The sequence below is a fragment of the Pinus tabuliformis genome, chromosome J (assembly GCF_031772625.1).
Source record: "Pinus tabuliformis cultivar Carrire ecotype Pingquan chromosome J, CPIR1, whole genome shotgun sequence".
NCBI lineage: Eukaryota > Viridiplantae > Streptophyta > Pinopsida > Pinales > Pinaceae > Pinus > Pinus tabuliformis.
The window spans coordinates 1603682708-1603701022 of NC_142295.1; the positions used below are offsets into that span (position 1 = coordinate 1603682708).

An 18315-nucleotide genomic window follows, 5' to 3' on the forward strand; every position below is an offset into this window, starting at 1 on the left:
TTTGCTCAGATGATAAGAATGTAGAAACCCAAACGATCTTTTAGGAAAATTCAATACTAAAAGCATGTAAATATGTGAGTAGAGGCAGACATGGTACTTAGAGACCTAATTAAACTAAACAATATTGACAAACATAAGACTAAACAATTTAATTTAAATAACAATTTATAAAAAAGAACTAAACTAAATGTTTCTAAAATAACAGTTGAAATTCCTAGGATGTTTGTGAGTGTCTCCAAAAGTGTCAGACTTTACACTTCACAACATTTAAGGATTAAATTTAATTGAAAAAACAATAAGCCAATGCACTTTATAACTAGGTCCAAGAACACAGCTAAGGCTACCCTCAATAGCCAAACAACTTGCAAAATTACCATGTCTTCCCAATCCAAACCTAGGATGTTTGTGGTCACTATGAATAACAATAAACACAAACATGAGGCTAAACAAATTAATTCAAACAATAATAATTACTAGATCAACATCTTAACCAGAAAAGGAACCAGATGATACTTTTTATAGTTGAAATTCCTCTAAGAGCTTCCTTCATGTCTGGAGAGTGTTAGATATAGGAATAACAACAATATTGACATTAGGTCTCTAAGTTTCCAAAGAACACAAATGAGAATTCAAGGATAGCCCCAAAGAAAACAAGCAATGCAGAAGTACCTGAAGCATTACAATCAACAATAAGTAGAGGGGTCTGCTCATAGTACTAGAAGAAGGTGGAAACCTAGGGAAAACAAGCAATGCAAAAGTTTATGAAGCATTATAGTCAACAATAAATAGATGGGTTTGCTCAGATGACAAGAATGTAGAAACCCAAACGATCTTTTGGGCAAATTCAATACTAAAAGCATGCAAATATGTGAGTAGAGGCAAACATGGTACTTAGAGACCTAATGAAACTAAACAATATTGAAAAACATGAGGCTAAACAATTTAATTTAAATAACAGTTTATAAAAAAGAACTAAACTAACTGTTTATAAAATAATAGTTGAAATTCCTAGGATGTTTGTGAGTGTCTCCAAAAGTGTCAGACTTTACACTTCACAACATTTAAGGATTAAATATAATTGAAAAAACAGTAAGCCAATGCACTTTATAACTAGGTCCAAGAGCACAGCTAAGGCTACCCTTAGCAAGAAAACAACTTGCAGAATTACCATGTCTTCCCAATCCAAACCTAGGATGTTTGTGGTCACTATGAATAACAATAAACACAAACATGAGGCTAAACAAATTAATTCAAACAATAGTAACTATGAGATTAACATCTTAACCAGAAAATGAACCAGGATAGTGCCAATAGAAAACAAGCCTCACTTAGAAGTTTATGAAGCATTAGAGTCAACAATAAGTAGAGGGGTCTTCTCATAGTCCCAGAAGAAGGTGGAAACTGACAATAATTTTCCAAGTACAAATACAACCATGGTATTTTAAGTGTAAAAACAAGTTATCAAAAAAACAATTATTGATAATTTTGAAGATATACAACAAATTCATTCTGTAGATTTGATTTTTCAAGGATACTAACATACATGTTGATAGTTGTTTGTAATAAAGAAGAAGTATTTTTGCCTTGTATGAAAGCATAATTTTCAAATATTCATAAATAAATGCATGCAATAATTCTGCAGGTTGTTGCATCTATGGCAAGAGTTGGTTATGTTGCTTGTACAAGGATAAATGGTAGGAGAGTGACAAGGGGTGCCCAACTGCGATGCCCATCGTCAGATGAGGACAAGACAGGTGATGTGAATGTCAAAAATACCCCAAGAAACATTGTTGAGGATGATCATGCGACTGAAGCTGATGTTGTCACATCATCACCCACAGAGCCATCGTCAACAACAGTGCAAGGGGTAAGTTCAACTAAAAATATCAGTGTTATAAGAGGATGGAAAAAAGAAGAAATGTTAGTTGCCACTGACGACATAGAGTTTAATGGATAATCAGTTCGAGCATGTGCAAAAAAACATGGTATTTCTCCCTTATCAATACATTATTGGATAAATGGACCGACTCATACAAAATGTAGAGGGCCTCTTACAAATATGACTAAATAGGAGGAGGCCGAGGTTATTGAGTGGTGTAAAGAGATGGCCTAATTGGGAAATGGGCTAGAGTTGATACAACTCAAATCCACAGTTTCTCAAATCTGTCAAAGGGGGGCCAAACCCATTCAAAGATGGGTTTCCTGGTAAATCATGGTGGTTTGGGTTTAAAAAAAGGCATCCAGACCTTGTATTTGTGTACAATTGAGGGCCTTGACAGAGACAAAGCATTGAATTTGCACCCTACAGTTGTATGTAAGTTCTATGACACTCTTTCTAGTGCTTACGATAAACTTTATTATGGTGCAGACCAAATATGGAATTGTGATGAAATAGGTTTACAAGCAGGGAGGAATTGTGGCATGCGGGTAATTGCCAAGAGAGGGAGCTGAAATGTGCCAAAGATTTTTCCTAAGAGTAGGGAGTGGATAACTATTTTATGTTGTGTCAATGCAATTGGTACTTTAATCCCAGGATTTTATCTATTAAAAGGTAAAAATCAACTGAAAAACTATATACAACATTGTGAACCAGGTGCATGCATGGCTACACATCCCCATGCATGGACGACTAAAGAACTGATTTTAAATTGGCTTTGTCACTTTGTTACATTTGTACCAGGTGGTGTCTCAAATAATAACAGACACCTATTGATATTAGATGGCCATGGAAACCACATGGTTGTACAAACAATTGAGGAAGCAAAAAATTTTGGCATCGACCTGTTGACATTTCCCACTCATACCACTCATAGATTGCAACCCCTTGATGTTAGTGTGTTTGGCCCTTTAAAGAACTATTTCAGGTCAGAGCGTGCTGCATGGATGGCAAAGAATCCAGGGGTTGAGGTGAAAAGGTTCGAGCTAGTAGAGCTTGCAAGTAAAGCGTTTAAAAGGGCTCTAACACCATTAAATATCAAGGCTAGCTTTAGGAGGACAAGAATCTGGTCACCAAATTATGATTCTCTTATGCATGATACTAGTTGTAGCTAGGCGTTTCATGTGGACAATCAGGAAGAAGGGCATGTCCAAACAGGTGTTGAAGTGCAAGAAGTAGATGAACAAGATGATGTGGTTGCAGTTGTTAATATGATTTCCCTCTCTCAAGGACACTTATATGGTGAAGATGATGAAATTGTATGTGAAACACAACAAAATCATGAACAAATTCGCAGTAACATGGAGGTCGTTTTACCAACTCAAGAACATGAAACTTATGTTGTTGATATTGTTAATGACATTGTTGAACAAGTAGTTGACAATGACCAATTGACATTGCCAAGCCATGTAAACCCACCTTCATGGCTAGCAGAAGCCATGATTAATTTGAATGAACATTGTGTCTCAACAACCAATGACCAAAGCATGAACATGCCTTCACAACCAATGGAATTGAACAATGAAATTGTTCATTTTTTTGTGGACAATAGATCAATGGAAGAAGATGAAGCACATAATGAGGCATCAAATGAAGATAACAATATAGTTCAATCAGTTGTCTTGGATACTGAAAGGGAAGTACCAAGCAATGACATGCAGGTGGGAGGGGTGGAGAAGATACTTGGCTGGTTCCTAAAGCTACCAGTAGAGAGAGTATCAATGAAAAAGAAGCAAGGTACATCGTGTAGTCTTCGTTTGGGCTGAAGTTCATAGTTAATCACCTTAGAAGACTATATAAACCTGTTAGTTGAGTCTGAAAAAAAGAAATTTGAAATGCAGAAATTAAAACAGAAAAAGAAGGATCTAGCCAAAGAGAAGAAGGAAACAAGGGTTGTTGTAGAACAATGTCGAGCAGATGAAAGGCTTGAAAGAGATTAAGCAAGGAAAGAGAAGGAGAAAAAAAAACAAATGGCAAGACAGGAAAAGGAATCAAGAAAGACACAACAAATGCTTGAAAAGGAACAAGGGATGATCAATATGGTTGACAATGATGCAAGCACAACTGATGAAACCAGGATTATGTCAAACACATTGGACAATATTGCAGATAATACACCATTATTCCAAGACCTCATAAACATTCAAGTGCCTCACTATCAAAATGAGGGTTTACCCACTTGCTTTATTCCTACCAGAGGAGGTGTCAATTCTATGTATGCTCATCACACACCTCCACTTAATGCAAGGGTTAGTAGTGCAAATGTGAGGTATGGGTACTCAATTCCTCCATGGTTGGAAGGTGAAAATTGGACTCAATCATATGGCAGCAATCAACCATTTCCTAATCAACCCTTTTTAGGTAGGCCAACCTACTTGGCTCAAGCAAGTAACTCAGGGAGTTTTGGCACTGAAGATTCTCAAGGCCATAAAGAATAGGGGTGTCATATGTTTTTGTTGTAACCACATTATGATGTGGATTTTGGATGTATTGTCTCTTTCTATTGTCACAACAAGATTTTGGTTTACAACCTAGGTTGTTTTATTTCATACTGTTTGCGGCATTGTAACCAAAATCCATTTTAGAAGGAACATCTATAGTCTATTATAATGTAGAAATATTACCTGAGAATGCAAATGGGATTTTCTGTTATGCCTCTACACACCAAATGATTTACAACACATGTATAACTGAGTTGTAAATATGATGAAAAACAAATGAATAATGAAATCTTGAACAAGTCACTTATTGAAATATGAAAATTCCATAAAACAGTAAACTGTAAAAGTACTTAACCTCACACCACATATGAAACCTCATTTACTGCAAGTTCACTTAGAAGACAAACAGAGTGCATGTGCTTCTTTAAAGCTTTGAATGTTAAAAAAAACAAATAAGAGCTAATAAATATTGCTTCTTTAATGCTTTGTATTACCTCCACAAATGATTTACAACACATTTATAATTGAGTTGTAAATATGATGACAAACAAATGAACAATGAAATCTTGAACAAGTCACTTATTTAAATATGAAAATTCCATAAAACAATGAACTGTAAAAGTACCTAACCTCACACCACATATGAAACCTCATTTATTGCAAGTTAACTTAGAAGACAAACAGAGTGCATGTGCTTCTTGCTTCTTGCTTCTTTAAAGTTTTGAATGTTAAAAAAGAAAAAGAAAATAAGAGCTAACAAATATTGCTTCTTTAAAGCTTTGTATTACCTCTACACACCAAATGATTTACAACACATTTAAAAATGAGTTGTAAATATGATGAAAAATAAATGAATAATAAAATCTTGAACAAGTCACTTATTTAAATATGAAAATTCTATAAAATGGTGAAATGTAAAAGTACTCAACCTCACACCAGATATGAAGCCTCATTTATTGCAAGTTAACTTAGAAGACAAACAGAGTGCATGTGTTTCTTGCTTCTTTAAAGATTTGCATGTTAAAAAAAGGCAAATAAGAGCTAACAAATATTGCTTTTTTAAAGCTTTGTATTACCTCTACACACCAAATGATTTACAACATATTTATAATTGAGTTGTAAATATGATGACAAACAAATGAACAATGAAATCTTGAACAAGTCACTTATTTAAATATGAAAATTCCATAAAATAGTGAATTGTAAAAGTACCTAACCTCACACCACATGTAAAGCCTCATTTACTGCAAGTTAACTTAGAAGACAAACAAAGTGCATGTGCTTCTTGCTTCTTTAAAGCTTTGCATGTAAAAAATTGTATAAACTGTGCTTGCATCATTGTCAACCAAATCATGTATAAACGTTGACTGTGACATGCCCCCGTCATTTGGAGTTGATGAAACATGATGCAAGCACAGTTGATGATGCTTCTTGCTGATATGGTTGACAACACTAGAAGGTAAGGAGATTCCTAAGGAACCTTTAAATAGAGAGAATAGTTCTTGTTGTGTAGGGTAATGGAAAAGAGTGCCATATCTATTAGATGGTTGGACAAGGGCTAAAAGAATTTATGTAGAGCAGATTGGCTTAATCATGAGAAATGAATTGCACTGAATAATGAGCTTAAAGACGTATAATGAGCTTAAATATGTATAGTAGCTTTCCTTTGCACTTGTGGCATCAAAGCATGGATTGGAGGTGCAATCCATTGTTGATTCCTACAGTTGGGTAGTGAAACACTCAGTAACTGCCTTTGCACTGGACATCAGAGTCTTGATTGGAGGTGCAATCCATTGTTGATTCTAACAGTTGGGCAGTGAAACACTCAGTAACTGGTTTGGAAGACTTCTTTTGATTTTAAATGGTATTCATATTCATCTTTGTATGGAATGCTTGATGCTTGTAATCTGTTGTGTGATCCATGAATTAAATTGTTAATGAATAAATTATGTTTATAAAATAGTTATGTAGATAAGATTGATGACATTCTCCTAAGTCATGCTTGTGATTAAATCTGATTGTAAACAAAGTAGAGTGCCCCAATGGCCAAGGAAGGCTCTCGGTATGCGAGAACTCAATTGGAGGATTAAAAAACAACATAACTTCATAATATGAGTTGGTGCCTTTTCAAAACAATGTTTTTAGAGGATTACTTAAACCTGATAAATGATGTTGTTTCTCAATAACATAAAAGAAACCTGATAAATGATGTTGTTTCTCAATAACATAAAAGAAACCTGATAAATGATTTTGTTTCTCAATAACATAAAAGACATGACTGTTAGTTCACTCTCAATAACATAAAAGACATGACTGTTAGTTCGCTTATTGATTGAAACAACCTGTGTTAATGCCTAGGAGATAAACAATATTTTAATAAAACCAAATAGATAATAATGGATGAGGGGTTGACTCTATAGATCCTTGGCACTGCCTTTCTGAACAAGGAAGGTCATTTCTTTCTTTATTTTGAGATATTACATGTTGGATGTTATTTTTTTTAATTAGCTTAGCCACATATGTCATACAAACACAAAGGTTCATCCACCCTGCATTGCAAGACCAGTTCACTTCTCTCAATGCACTAATATAATTTTTTAATATAGGCAAAACTTTTATTACATTAAAAAACATCCTACATCTTTGGCTTGTGACATTTGAACAACATAGACAATAACCCCCATTATCTTGATATGCACTGCAACAAAGACTTCACCCATTGGCCACACTATAAGCTACTTGTTAACTCCATCAGGCTCTTGAACTTGCCTATAAGTTTCACAAATAACTCTATACACATGAATCTACAACTTGTAAACTAAGCCATAAAATATCATCAACAAGGTCACTGATCCACTTGCTACTACCACTACCTTGCTACAAACATTATCTGTAGGGGGATGCCTTGCATGAGAGTACACAGAAAGGGGCTCAATGCTCCCTGAAAACTTACAATATTCCCCCAGGAAGAAGGGGGGCAGAGACATCTTGCCACCCTTGAGTTAATTTCAAGGACACAAATTCAAGAAGTGAAAAGGCTGCAAAGAGCCCACACCAAAGGGCATAAACATTACTAATTAAAATATAAATAATTTGAAATGAACAAGACTTGTGAAAGGGATGTAATTTTTATAAAGAGATACCAATAATTATATGTATTATGGACATCTAGATGCCTATCATACAAGGCATGTAAAAGTAGTAATTAAATGTAGCTCAAACATCTTTTACTCTACAGAGAGAACATGTAGATAAGTCGAATGTAACTTTTAAAAAGAGATACCAATAACTATATTTATTAAGGACATCTAGATGCCTATCATACGAGGCATGTAAAATTACTAATCAAACCTAGCTCAAACATCTTTTTCTCTGCACTGAAAACATGTAGATAACTCGGATGCAACTTTTATAAAGAGATACCAATAATGATATGTATTAAGGACATCTCGATGCCTATCATACCAGGGATGTAAAATTAATAATCAAACTTAGCTCAAACTTATTTTTCTATGCAAAAAGAACATGTAAATAACTCATGCTATAAATAGACTCTAGGTCAATGTACCCCCCAAATAAGAGAGATACATCTACAACACCGTCTCCAATTACATGAAACAGGAAACAACAAGAAAATAATTTATGGAAATGAAAATAGCTAGGGCATAGTATCAAGGAAACATGAGGTAAACATCTTAATAAGCCATACTAAAGGAACAAACCATAAACCCTAAGGAACAAAGGAATAAAGAAACAAATCCTAAACACTACAAGCGAGACTTTATAAGCTACAAGCAATCAAAGAAATCGTAACAGAGGGCAAAAATTCACAACAAATTTAAGTGTTGCTTGATTAATGTAGGGAAAAACCTTCAAATTCCCAAATTCCCAAATTCCAGACAGTGACAGTGCAACCAGAGCTAAATTCACAAATTCCAGACAACAAATTTAAGTGTTGAAGAACACAATAGCTAAATTCCCAAATTCTAGACAACAACAATGCAACCAGAGCTAAATTCACAAATTTGAGACAACAAATTTAAGTGTTGAAGAACACAATAACTAAATTCTCAAATTCCAGACTGCAACAGTGTAACCAGAGCTAAATTCACAAATTCCAGACAACAAATTTAAGTGTTGATGAACACAATAGCTAAATTCCGAAATTCCAGACATTGAATTTAAGTGTTGAAGAAGACAATGGTTGGTAGGACTTAGAATCGTACTAGGAGAGCCGCAGAAACCACCAGCGTGTCCAAACGTCCCCCAGACCTCACCACACCTCTTTTGCAACAGTCACCTACAACACAAACTTGAAAACACATGGAAAAATTAAAATTAGGGAAAAAACCTAAAAACAATTCGAAAAAAACCATGATTTTGCAAAGTTACCTTCATTGGCCTCTAAACCTGCATGTCGATCACTGAACTACATAGAATCTCCAATGGAAACCACAGGCAGTGAGGATGAAACAACATGGCAGGTATTTGTAAACCCTCGACAGTGCAGAACAAACAACAACAACGACAACCATAAAACCCCCTCGATGTTATCCTGGGTGGTTGGGACAGTTCATTAATGACCTCCACACCCAGGTTCGATTCGGTGATGATACATGATATGTTGCCATCTCTTGACGCAACCATGATGTAATGATGATGTAACCATGATATTATGATAATGAAATATATATGAGCTTCTTCCAAGGGGGTCCCACCCCTTTCTGAAAAAAAAAAACCCCTTAAACCAGGTCAAGCAACCACACCAGTGACCATAAACCACAAACAAACCATTGCAAACAACAATGCCAGAGGCAGTCAAGCATCCACAAGATAAACCCTAAACAACCAAAAAACCCATGCAAACAACCTCGCCCGGTGAGCAGCACCAGAATGGCGGACGAAACAAACTAGTACCGGAGTAGAGAGGAGTACCCACACACCGAACAAAGACATGACGCAAAACATGGCAAACGAAACCCTAAACCCCACTTAACTGCGAGTATTTAATGCACTTACTTATCACAACCCAACACGTGGCAAGACCCATTGACCACCTATTGTACGACATTTGTGATGTCTCCACATCAACATGTGAGGTGGACGGGAGAGCGCACAGTTAATGGCGTCTCTCCCCTAACGAACTTCCGAAATACGATGGAAGTCAAGCGAGGATCAACGTTGATAGTTTCCAGATGTGACATTTTGCAGGCGAGTAGGTTGGACGGGAGCGTTCACAATGCTGAATCCATAAAAAAATCGACCATGAGATAAATGTATGTATTCGGGCTATACCTACGTGTTAAGAGTGTGGATATGGATCTCGCGAGTCCTCGCTTACGTTCTTGGTCTAAGAATTTTCTCGTCCTTGTCATCTTAAAAAAACATATTTAAACAGTCATGTCATTTTATCAAACAACCTAAAGTGTTCGGAACTTGACTGCTTTCTCTTTTAATGGATAACTTTTGACGAAATATTTTCAGTAAAATTTCCAGGAGGGAAAGTTAAATATATTGATTAATTTAGGGAGTGGAAAGTTAAAAGATATTATTGGTGTGTATGTGTATTTTATTTGATTCATGTACAAATATCTACTTAATTCTTTTATAATATGCTCATTAGGCACTATCAAATTTTATATGCTATTCGGAGAAATTTAATATTATGATTTATAAATCTTTTCTATATAATAAAATTATTGTCTCACTTGATATTTTACTATATTTTAATATTATAAAATTAGATTAATAAAATTAAGTTTAGTTTGAATCGCTGGGATAAATCTTATCACCCAAATCTATTAATTAAAAGTAAATATCAAAACAATGAAGTACATCTAAAAGTTCTATTGTAAGTCCTTGATCACCGGAAACGTAATTACTTTTTCATTATTTCTTGTCAACGCACCGTATCGTGGAAATATCTTTCTTGGTCAACATATTTGTTTTTTCATCATGTGCTTGTTTACGCATTGTATCATGTTGATATCAAACCCACCTAGGAGATATATCGCAATTTTCGTGGGACGACCGCCGGCAGCTACAATCGTGTTTTTTTTAAATGATACATTTGTTATTCCAGGGTTTTGAAAAGTCTGTCTACCGCCGACAATATTGAATCAAATCTACCAGAAACATGCATTGCCAAATTAAATTATTTGTTTTGCCAGTGGCAATATTGGAAAGGATTCCCACGTTGGTTAGGAAGACGGCGTAACTTTTAATCGTGAGGATTTTTTGTTGGGCAGTTTTTATTTCCAACTTTATTGAAATATAAATGGTTTGATATTTGATATGTGAGGGGAATAAGAGTTGCCTTGTTGCTAATATGTGAAAGTCAACTTTGAGAGAAATATAAATACAAAGCAATTTCTATTTTCTTTCTATTTTCCTGTATGTCAGACCGTATTTATATTTCAATAAACACGTTTGGTTTGTTTGGTTTGACTTGTTGATGACGGCTAAGAAACTCGTGTCTCTGTGTACACCAACAATGAATGAGGCGTACCAACTGAGAGGTGCAATTCAATCTTGACTTAGTAAATCACTTTCTTTGGTGTGCCACATTGAAATAAAAATTCACAATTTTGCTCGAACCGCAATTGGTTTATAATTAATTCTGACATTGCAAAAAGTAGGCAGATTTAAATTGAAAATATTTATAAATAATAATGGCATGTGAGCTTGCAAAAAGTAAACAGATACAGTGATATGAGGCAAAAAGTAAACAGATACAGTGATATGTCTTATTACCCCTGGACTTTGCTTTAACTTCCTATATGACTTTCGATCAATATATTCTGATGTTTTACTTTAATAGTCTTAACAATGGAGCATATCGAAATAATTGTTTTTTAAACCTAATTTTCAGTTCTCTGTCGGTAGAATTGAGTAACTACCGTGAGTAATTGAGTAGCTAGCGTAATCGTTAACTCTAGTTTACAGTGTAATCATTTCACTGCAAATTGGACTTCAACAAAACACAATGGTTAAATGCAGTAGTGGCTTCTCATTAGTAGAGCCAAAAAGCAAGACCAATTGGATACCTGTATAGCCTCTGCTCAATCATAGATTTACTTTATGTTTTTCCTCATTTACTCGCATCTAATATAAAAACCAAGAATTGTGTTCACCTGAAATAGATTATTGCAATGGTCGTTGACACGTGATATGTGATATTTAGTAAGAGAAACTTGTGTATTTTGGAAGGGTGTTTTCAAAATTTTAATTTAATTTTTAAGAATGCTTTATAGAATATTTTTAAATAATATTTTTAAAATAATTATATATTTTTTATTTTTTTAATTATATTTATTAATTTTAAATAAATGTTATGGATTATGGTCCTATAAAATAAGTTATGGTTATGGGACATTTTATATATATATATATATATATATATATATATATATATATATTCTACATTTTTAATTATATTTATCAATTTTAAATAAATGTTATGAATTATGGTCATATGAAATAGGTTATGGTTATTGGACTTGTGTTATTGATGTTTCATTAACCACCACATTTACCTTTTAGGATACCTAAGTTTTAATTTTAAAGGAGATATGTTTATTTTTTTATTTATTTTTTAAAATATGAATGGTTTATAAAATGAACTTTTGATTTTTTATTGCGGCATATAGACTTTACAAAGGTTTTATATTGTTGAACAATTTTTTAGATGCTTGGCTAAGTTTAGTGGTCTCCAAGTGTGTTTAGCTAAGTTTGGCAATCTCCAAATGTGTAATTGTTATCTAAAATCACCCACATTCACCATCATCTTGATTAATCCCATATACTTTCAAGAATCTACAAAATATAAGTAATAATTTATAAGCAAAATAATTATTTGTAAAACATGTTTCTATTTTTAATGAATATTTTGTTTAATTAATAATGAAAAAATTCAAACTTTTTATCATTTGATGGAACTAAGTTAAAATTATCTACATGTATTGCAACAGAAACTACATATTATAGAAGTAGAGACAACATAGTAACATAGTTGATATTGTAGTTTTTAATTCACAAGAAACATAATTGATTTTTTAGTTTTAAATTTACAAGAAATATAAATGGAAATGTGGGAAACAATTATGTAACAAGTAAACCTTTGACACAACAAAGTAATCATTTTTGCATAATACTGGTAATCCATGGATCTAGGTGAAAAGATTTGGATTGCTGCTTCATTAGACTATCATAATAATTATGTGCAGTTTTTACCTCACTCATGATTTCAAGTTCATTTTGTTGTGTGTAAATCAACTACAATTACAAGCATTATATCACGAAATAATAATAATAATAATAAATTTAATTCAAATGTGTTATAATGACACACATTTTTTCCTAAAAAAATATAATATACAACATATAAAAATAATTTTAATAATAATGATTCATCTTCATAACCATGATATTTCAAAATATATAATTAATAAAAATGCACATATTTAATTTCTCTCTACTTGAGTGATAAACACTGTTGATTCCAACATGTGATCATGGGTAAGCAATAGGGGATTTAAACATAGAGCCTCGTATTCATAATTACTTTATATTTTGAAGGGCTTGCCAAGTAAACTCTTCAATACTCCTCAATAGACAACTTTTTAGAACTTCATATTTAAATTCAATTAATACGAATATTAAAATTCAATATTTATAATAAACTTTTATTTCAAAGTTTTTTCCCCTAGGAAAAATCGTAATTTCAATTATATAGAGAAATTACATTTTGTAGATGCATATGCTAAACATTCATGTCAAGAATCATCAACAAGTGATTTGAGTTTTGATATGTTGGTTACCTTGATCCGCGTAGGGAGGTAACAACCAGAGATAGACAAGAAAAAGCAAAAATTGTAATGCCATAGCAGTCCAGTTTTTATATATACATAAATCAACAAAATTCAAAAATCCTGTAAGTTAAGCTTGTAAGTCCATAAATGGCCTATGATAATACTGATAATGGCCATCATTGAGCTGTTCCCAAATCATCATGGTGCCCGGCTCCCTGAGCGTATCTTCTTTGGAAAGGCCATCAGTTGCTGTGTTCCGCTCCTTGTAAATATGATTATAAGTAAAAGAGTCAAAATATGTAATCAGTCTCAAGGCCTCCTCCAGAATGTGACTTAGAGTGTATGTAGAGCATCTTGTATTTCTATTTAACCAATCACAAACTATTTTGGAGTCTACAAATAGTTGTAGGTCTACGCAATTTTTCTCCAATGCAAATTGTATGAGATATTTTGCTGCTGATAGCTCAACAAAGTTATTGGTGGCCCTCCTGAGTCCTATCAGTAGACTAAAAGAGTGTTGTGTTGTGATGTGCAATATACCCCCCCACCCCCCCCCCCCCCCAACACATCCCATATCCTGGGCAACCCTATCAAAATATGCCCATGGCTTTCTGTCATCTATAAGTTCAGGGGTAATGACACGGGATCTCTGAGGAGGAGGGTCGTTGGGGATGAGAGCATAATCAGCCAGAACTCTAGCTGCAATAATAAACCATCGAGGAGAGAGGTTCTAGAAAATGAGGGCGTTACGGGTGATCCAAATAGCCCAGTAGGTCAGGAGCGGGAGGTTGCGCTGTTTGAGAGAGGTAGAAGAGGAAAACCAAGAGTACCACGCTTCGGTGATAAATGTAGCTGTCTAGGAGCTAGTAGGGGCAGAAGATGGTATAACAAGATCCCATAGATGATGAGCTTCTAAGCATTCTACGAAGAGGTGAATGACAGATTCATTGTCTCTTTTACATAAGTGACACCAGTGGGGACCATATTGTGCCCTCTTAATAAGATTGTCCCCAGTTGGGATTTTATTCTTGAGGATGTATCACATAAGTAGTCTGGTTCGCGGGGGGCCTTCAGTTTCCAGAGATGTTGCCACCAGCCTTCCAGATTTTGTGGCTTCCTCGACTCAGCAAGCACCAAGTATCCTGCTTTTGGAGAGTATCTACCTGATTTTGTGCAGGCCCAAACGATCTCATCTTCTTCTGCAGATATGTAGATATGGGCTTCAGAAAGGGTTTGAGTGTACTCCTCCCACAAATTGTGCCAATGTTGGGGAATGTTGAACTGATATGCCGATCTCCAGGCCTGGTGTAGAAAGGAGAAGTTTTCCCTATCAGCTATATGAGCTATGTGAGTGATATTCTGATCATGGAGCATCTGGATAAGGTCTGCCGGTAGGCTATGCATGTTCCCACAACCAATCCACGGGTCAATACCAACCCGAACATTGAGACCTAAATGAATACACCAAGTGAGTCCTGACCTGATGGGACCCAGGGCCTTGATAACAGCCTTCCAAATAGTTGAAATGCCTGTAGGATGCCTGGTAGGATTCCTGATCCAGTCCAGAGTCTGTAATGGGGCGATATATTTATATATAGTCACCTTGGCCCAGAGGCTATTTCCTGTGAGCAGGTGCCAATCAAGTTTTGCAGCTAGGGCAATAGAGAAGTCCTCAAGTCTTTTGAGTCCCCAACAACCCCATTTTTTGGGCAAAATGAAAGCTTCCCAATTTACCCAGGCAAAAGTCTGGCCAGTCTGGCAGCTCCTCCAAAGGAATCTGCAACAAATAGATTGTATTCTGGAAAAGGATACCAGGGGGGATCCAGGCAAGGGACATCCAGTACACTAGAGTGGCTTCCAATACGCTCTTAGTGAGGGTGAGGTGACCATCACATGAGAGGTATTTGAGATACCAAATATTGAGCCTTTTTTCCAATTTGGCAATGAGCCAAACCCAATCAACAATTCTGTACCCCGGTGGCTTTAACTTATATCCCAGATATTTAAGGCCTTCAGTGAGACTCAGCAGGGTGAATCTGAAACGTTGGAGAGCAAAGTGTATCTCATGCTGTGTGCAGGCAGTCGCGGTCATAGTGGATTTGTGCTCATTTAGTTCCATACCAGTTGCCAACATGAACAATGTGAAAATGGATCTGATACAGGTCAGGTCCCCAATACTACCATTCAGAAAGATCAGTATATCATCCAAAAAGAGAAGATGTGTAAGCCGACAGTCGTTTGTGATCTTGATACCTTGAAGTTTGCCATTTCTGTATTCCACCATTATATTCCGGTTGAGACCTTCCATGACAAGGAGGAAGAGAAGGGGTGATAGAGGGCAGCCTTGTCTAATACCCCGTTCCGAGATGAAAAATGGGGAAGCACTGCCATTGACCAGTACACTATAAGATATGTTAGAGATACAACTCATGATCCACTCAATGAAATTATAGGGGAAACCTAGATGAGTTAGAAGCATCCTGATATAAAGCCAATTTACTCGGTCAAAAGCTTTGGCAAGGTCCACTTTTAGGATCATGCTTTTCCTTTTCCTGGTGTGGATCGAGTGTAAAACTTCCTGGGCAGTTCCAACAGCTTCGTGAATTTGTCCATCTTGAAGGAAGGCAAATTGTTCAGAGGAGATGTGCTTAGAGAGAACGAGTCACATTCAATTGGCAATAATTTTGGCTGCTATCTTGTAAAGGCAGTTACAAAGAGAGATAGGACGATACTCATCAAAAGAGGAGGGATTATCGACCTTAGGAATGAGGGAAATAAAGGTCGAAGTGATGGACGGCTCTATCCTACCCATGGTTCTGGATTCTTCAAGAACATGTAACAGATCTGTACCCAGGACATAAAAAATGGCCAAGTAGAACTCTATGGTCCATCCATCTGGTCCAAGACTTTTGTCCTTCTTAAACCACTTCAATGTAGCCTCTAGTTATTCCAAGGTAATCTCCTTGATAAGATCCTCTTCCTCCTCTTATTGAACGAACCGAGGAAAATTCTGGGTCACCCTGATAATTTCCGGAAGATTTACTTCTCGAGGGGCCTTGAAAGTTCTTTTGAAGTGTGAAGATGCAAGAGAGGCCAACTGAGGAAAAGTGGTAGCCGTAGTGCCATCTTTGTTCGGGAGCTGCCAAATAGTATTGATAGCCTTTCTGCCATTAGAAAACTTATGATAGAATTTTGTGTTTGCATCCCCTTCTTGTAGCCAAATCGCCCTGCTTCTGAGCTGCCAGACTTCCTCACGGCCTTTGAGTATGTTATCTCTAGTGGTATAAAGGGAATTTATCTTGTCCTTATGATCAACAGAGGTGTAAAGGCGTCCCCGTTCATTTTCGAAAAGCAACAGATCATTTTCGATCTGTCTTAGAGATAGGTCATCTTGTGTCCTCTTTTGGTGTGCCCATTGCTTGGACAGTCGCTTCAGGCTTGAGAGGTTGTGTAGGACTCCCTTAGTATAGTTGCCCTCAGCGCCCAGAGGATTGGCTTTCCAGAAGTCAGAGACCATGCTAATATAGGAAGCTTCATTTAGCCAAGCTGAACAGAACTTGTAAGGTCCATTGGGCTTGGCTCTTCCACTATCGATTTCCATATAGATGGGGAGATGATTTGAGATCCCTCTAGTTCTGACCCATTGTCTAAGACCAAATCCCAAGTCTAGAAGTTTTTCTTTATCAAGGAAGTGATCCAATCTGCGAGCAAGGCTGTCCTCCACAGTCCTATTGTTCCGCCAGGTAGCTTGTATTCTGGCCAAGGGAATGTCAATCAGTTGGTGAGTGTCCAGTGTGGAGGAAAAGTAATCTGAGAGTATATCTCTCTGAGCACAGTGGCCCTAGGACTCCGAGTGACCGATAGAAAAATTGAGGTCACCACCCAAAATCAGGTGGTCAGCAGAGAAGGATTCCGACCCAAGGAGGTTTTCCCAAAAATCCGGCCTGTTGTGACATGGCCCATAGATATTATAAATTCTAAAAATCATACCAAGGTCTGCTGAAAGAATATCAGCACCAATATGTCCGGCTCCACCCCAACAATTGATCAGTTTTATTGACCTGGTATTATAACCGAAGGCTATACCTCCTGATCTCTGCATAGCATCAAGACCAGTGAACTTCCACCCTCGGAGCATGTTCTCCAGGAGTCTAGAAATGTCAGATACGGGGCCTAGAGTCTCTTGGAGGAAAATGATATCTAGATGGTCGGATTGAACTAACCGATGAAGTGCGAGTTTTTTCTCAGGCCTAGCAAGCCCACGACAGTTGAAGGAGAGTAATTTCATGGAGGGGGATCCGAGGGGGTGTCTCTAGCTCTAAGGACCCCAGGGATAGTGGACTGTTTACCAGTAGCAATCTCATCGCCCGCTTGAGATTGTGCTCTAGGAAAGGAAGAGGGACGACCACGGTGGAGCTTCTGCGAAGGGGGGGAGAGATAAGGTCCAGGCCAATGAAATCCGCAACAAGTTTCTTGGCCTTAGAGTGGGTCTGATACCCCGTCGGAACAGAGATGATAGCAGTAGGGGGGTAGGGCAAGGGGTAGGGTTTGACAGTGATGGGAGGGTGGGGGTGATAATGGGTAGGGAGGGAGAGAAATCACAAGAGACCTGAGCAGGGGGAGCGGGAGTGACCGACCCATGACCCAAATTAATTGAGATTCCTGAAGTAAAAAAACTACTAACAAAAGTACAACAATGTGAAGGAGATGAAAGAGGGGTGCTCATACCCGAATCGAAGGAGTCACTAGAGGCAGACTGGGCAGGATCAGATGACGGAGGTAGAGGTCTAAGAGGAGGTGTTCCCCGCTTCTTTGGAGAGGGCTTTGTATGAGGTGCAGTCGATGCCAGGGGGGCCGAGTGTGATCCAGTCCTTCTGACAGGCGAGACAGATTGCCGAGGTAATTCCTTCAAGAATTGTGGCTGTTCCACTTGATCAGAACTCTCTTTGTTGATTGTATTCTACTCCTGGATTTTCCTGTTGTCGTTGAGAGGGCAATCTTTGAAAACATGCTCGACCTTGTGGCACCTCCGGCACCGGAATGGGATGCCCTCATAATCCAGGATCTACCGTCTGGTAATATTCCTCCATTGAATATTAATGTGCTCTAGAACACCGTCCGAAAGGTC

The 18315-nt window shown here is 36.8% G+C and overlaps 1 protein-coding gene across 1 annotated transcript; it reads right to left on the reverse strand.

Annotated features, from left to right (window-relative positions):
* Nucleotides 1-14108: 14108 nt before the first annotated feature.
* LOC149233612 (uncharacterized) lies at nt 14109-15471 on the reverse strand. Its single transcript, XM_089382241.1, has 2 exons — nt 14922-15471; nt 14109-14809 (listed from the first exon to the last, which is right to left on the reverse strand). Exons 1-2 carry the CDS (start codon nt 15469-15471, stop codon nt 14109-14111), a joined length of 1251 nt encoding a protein of 416 aa, XP_089238367.1.
* Between the last annotated feature and the right edge of the window lie 2844 nt (nt 15472-18315).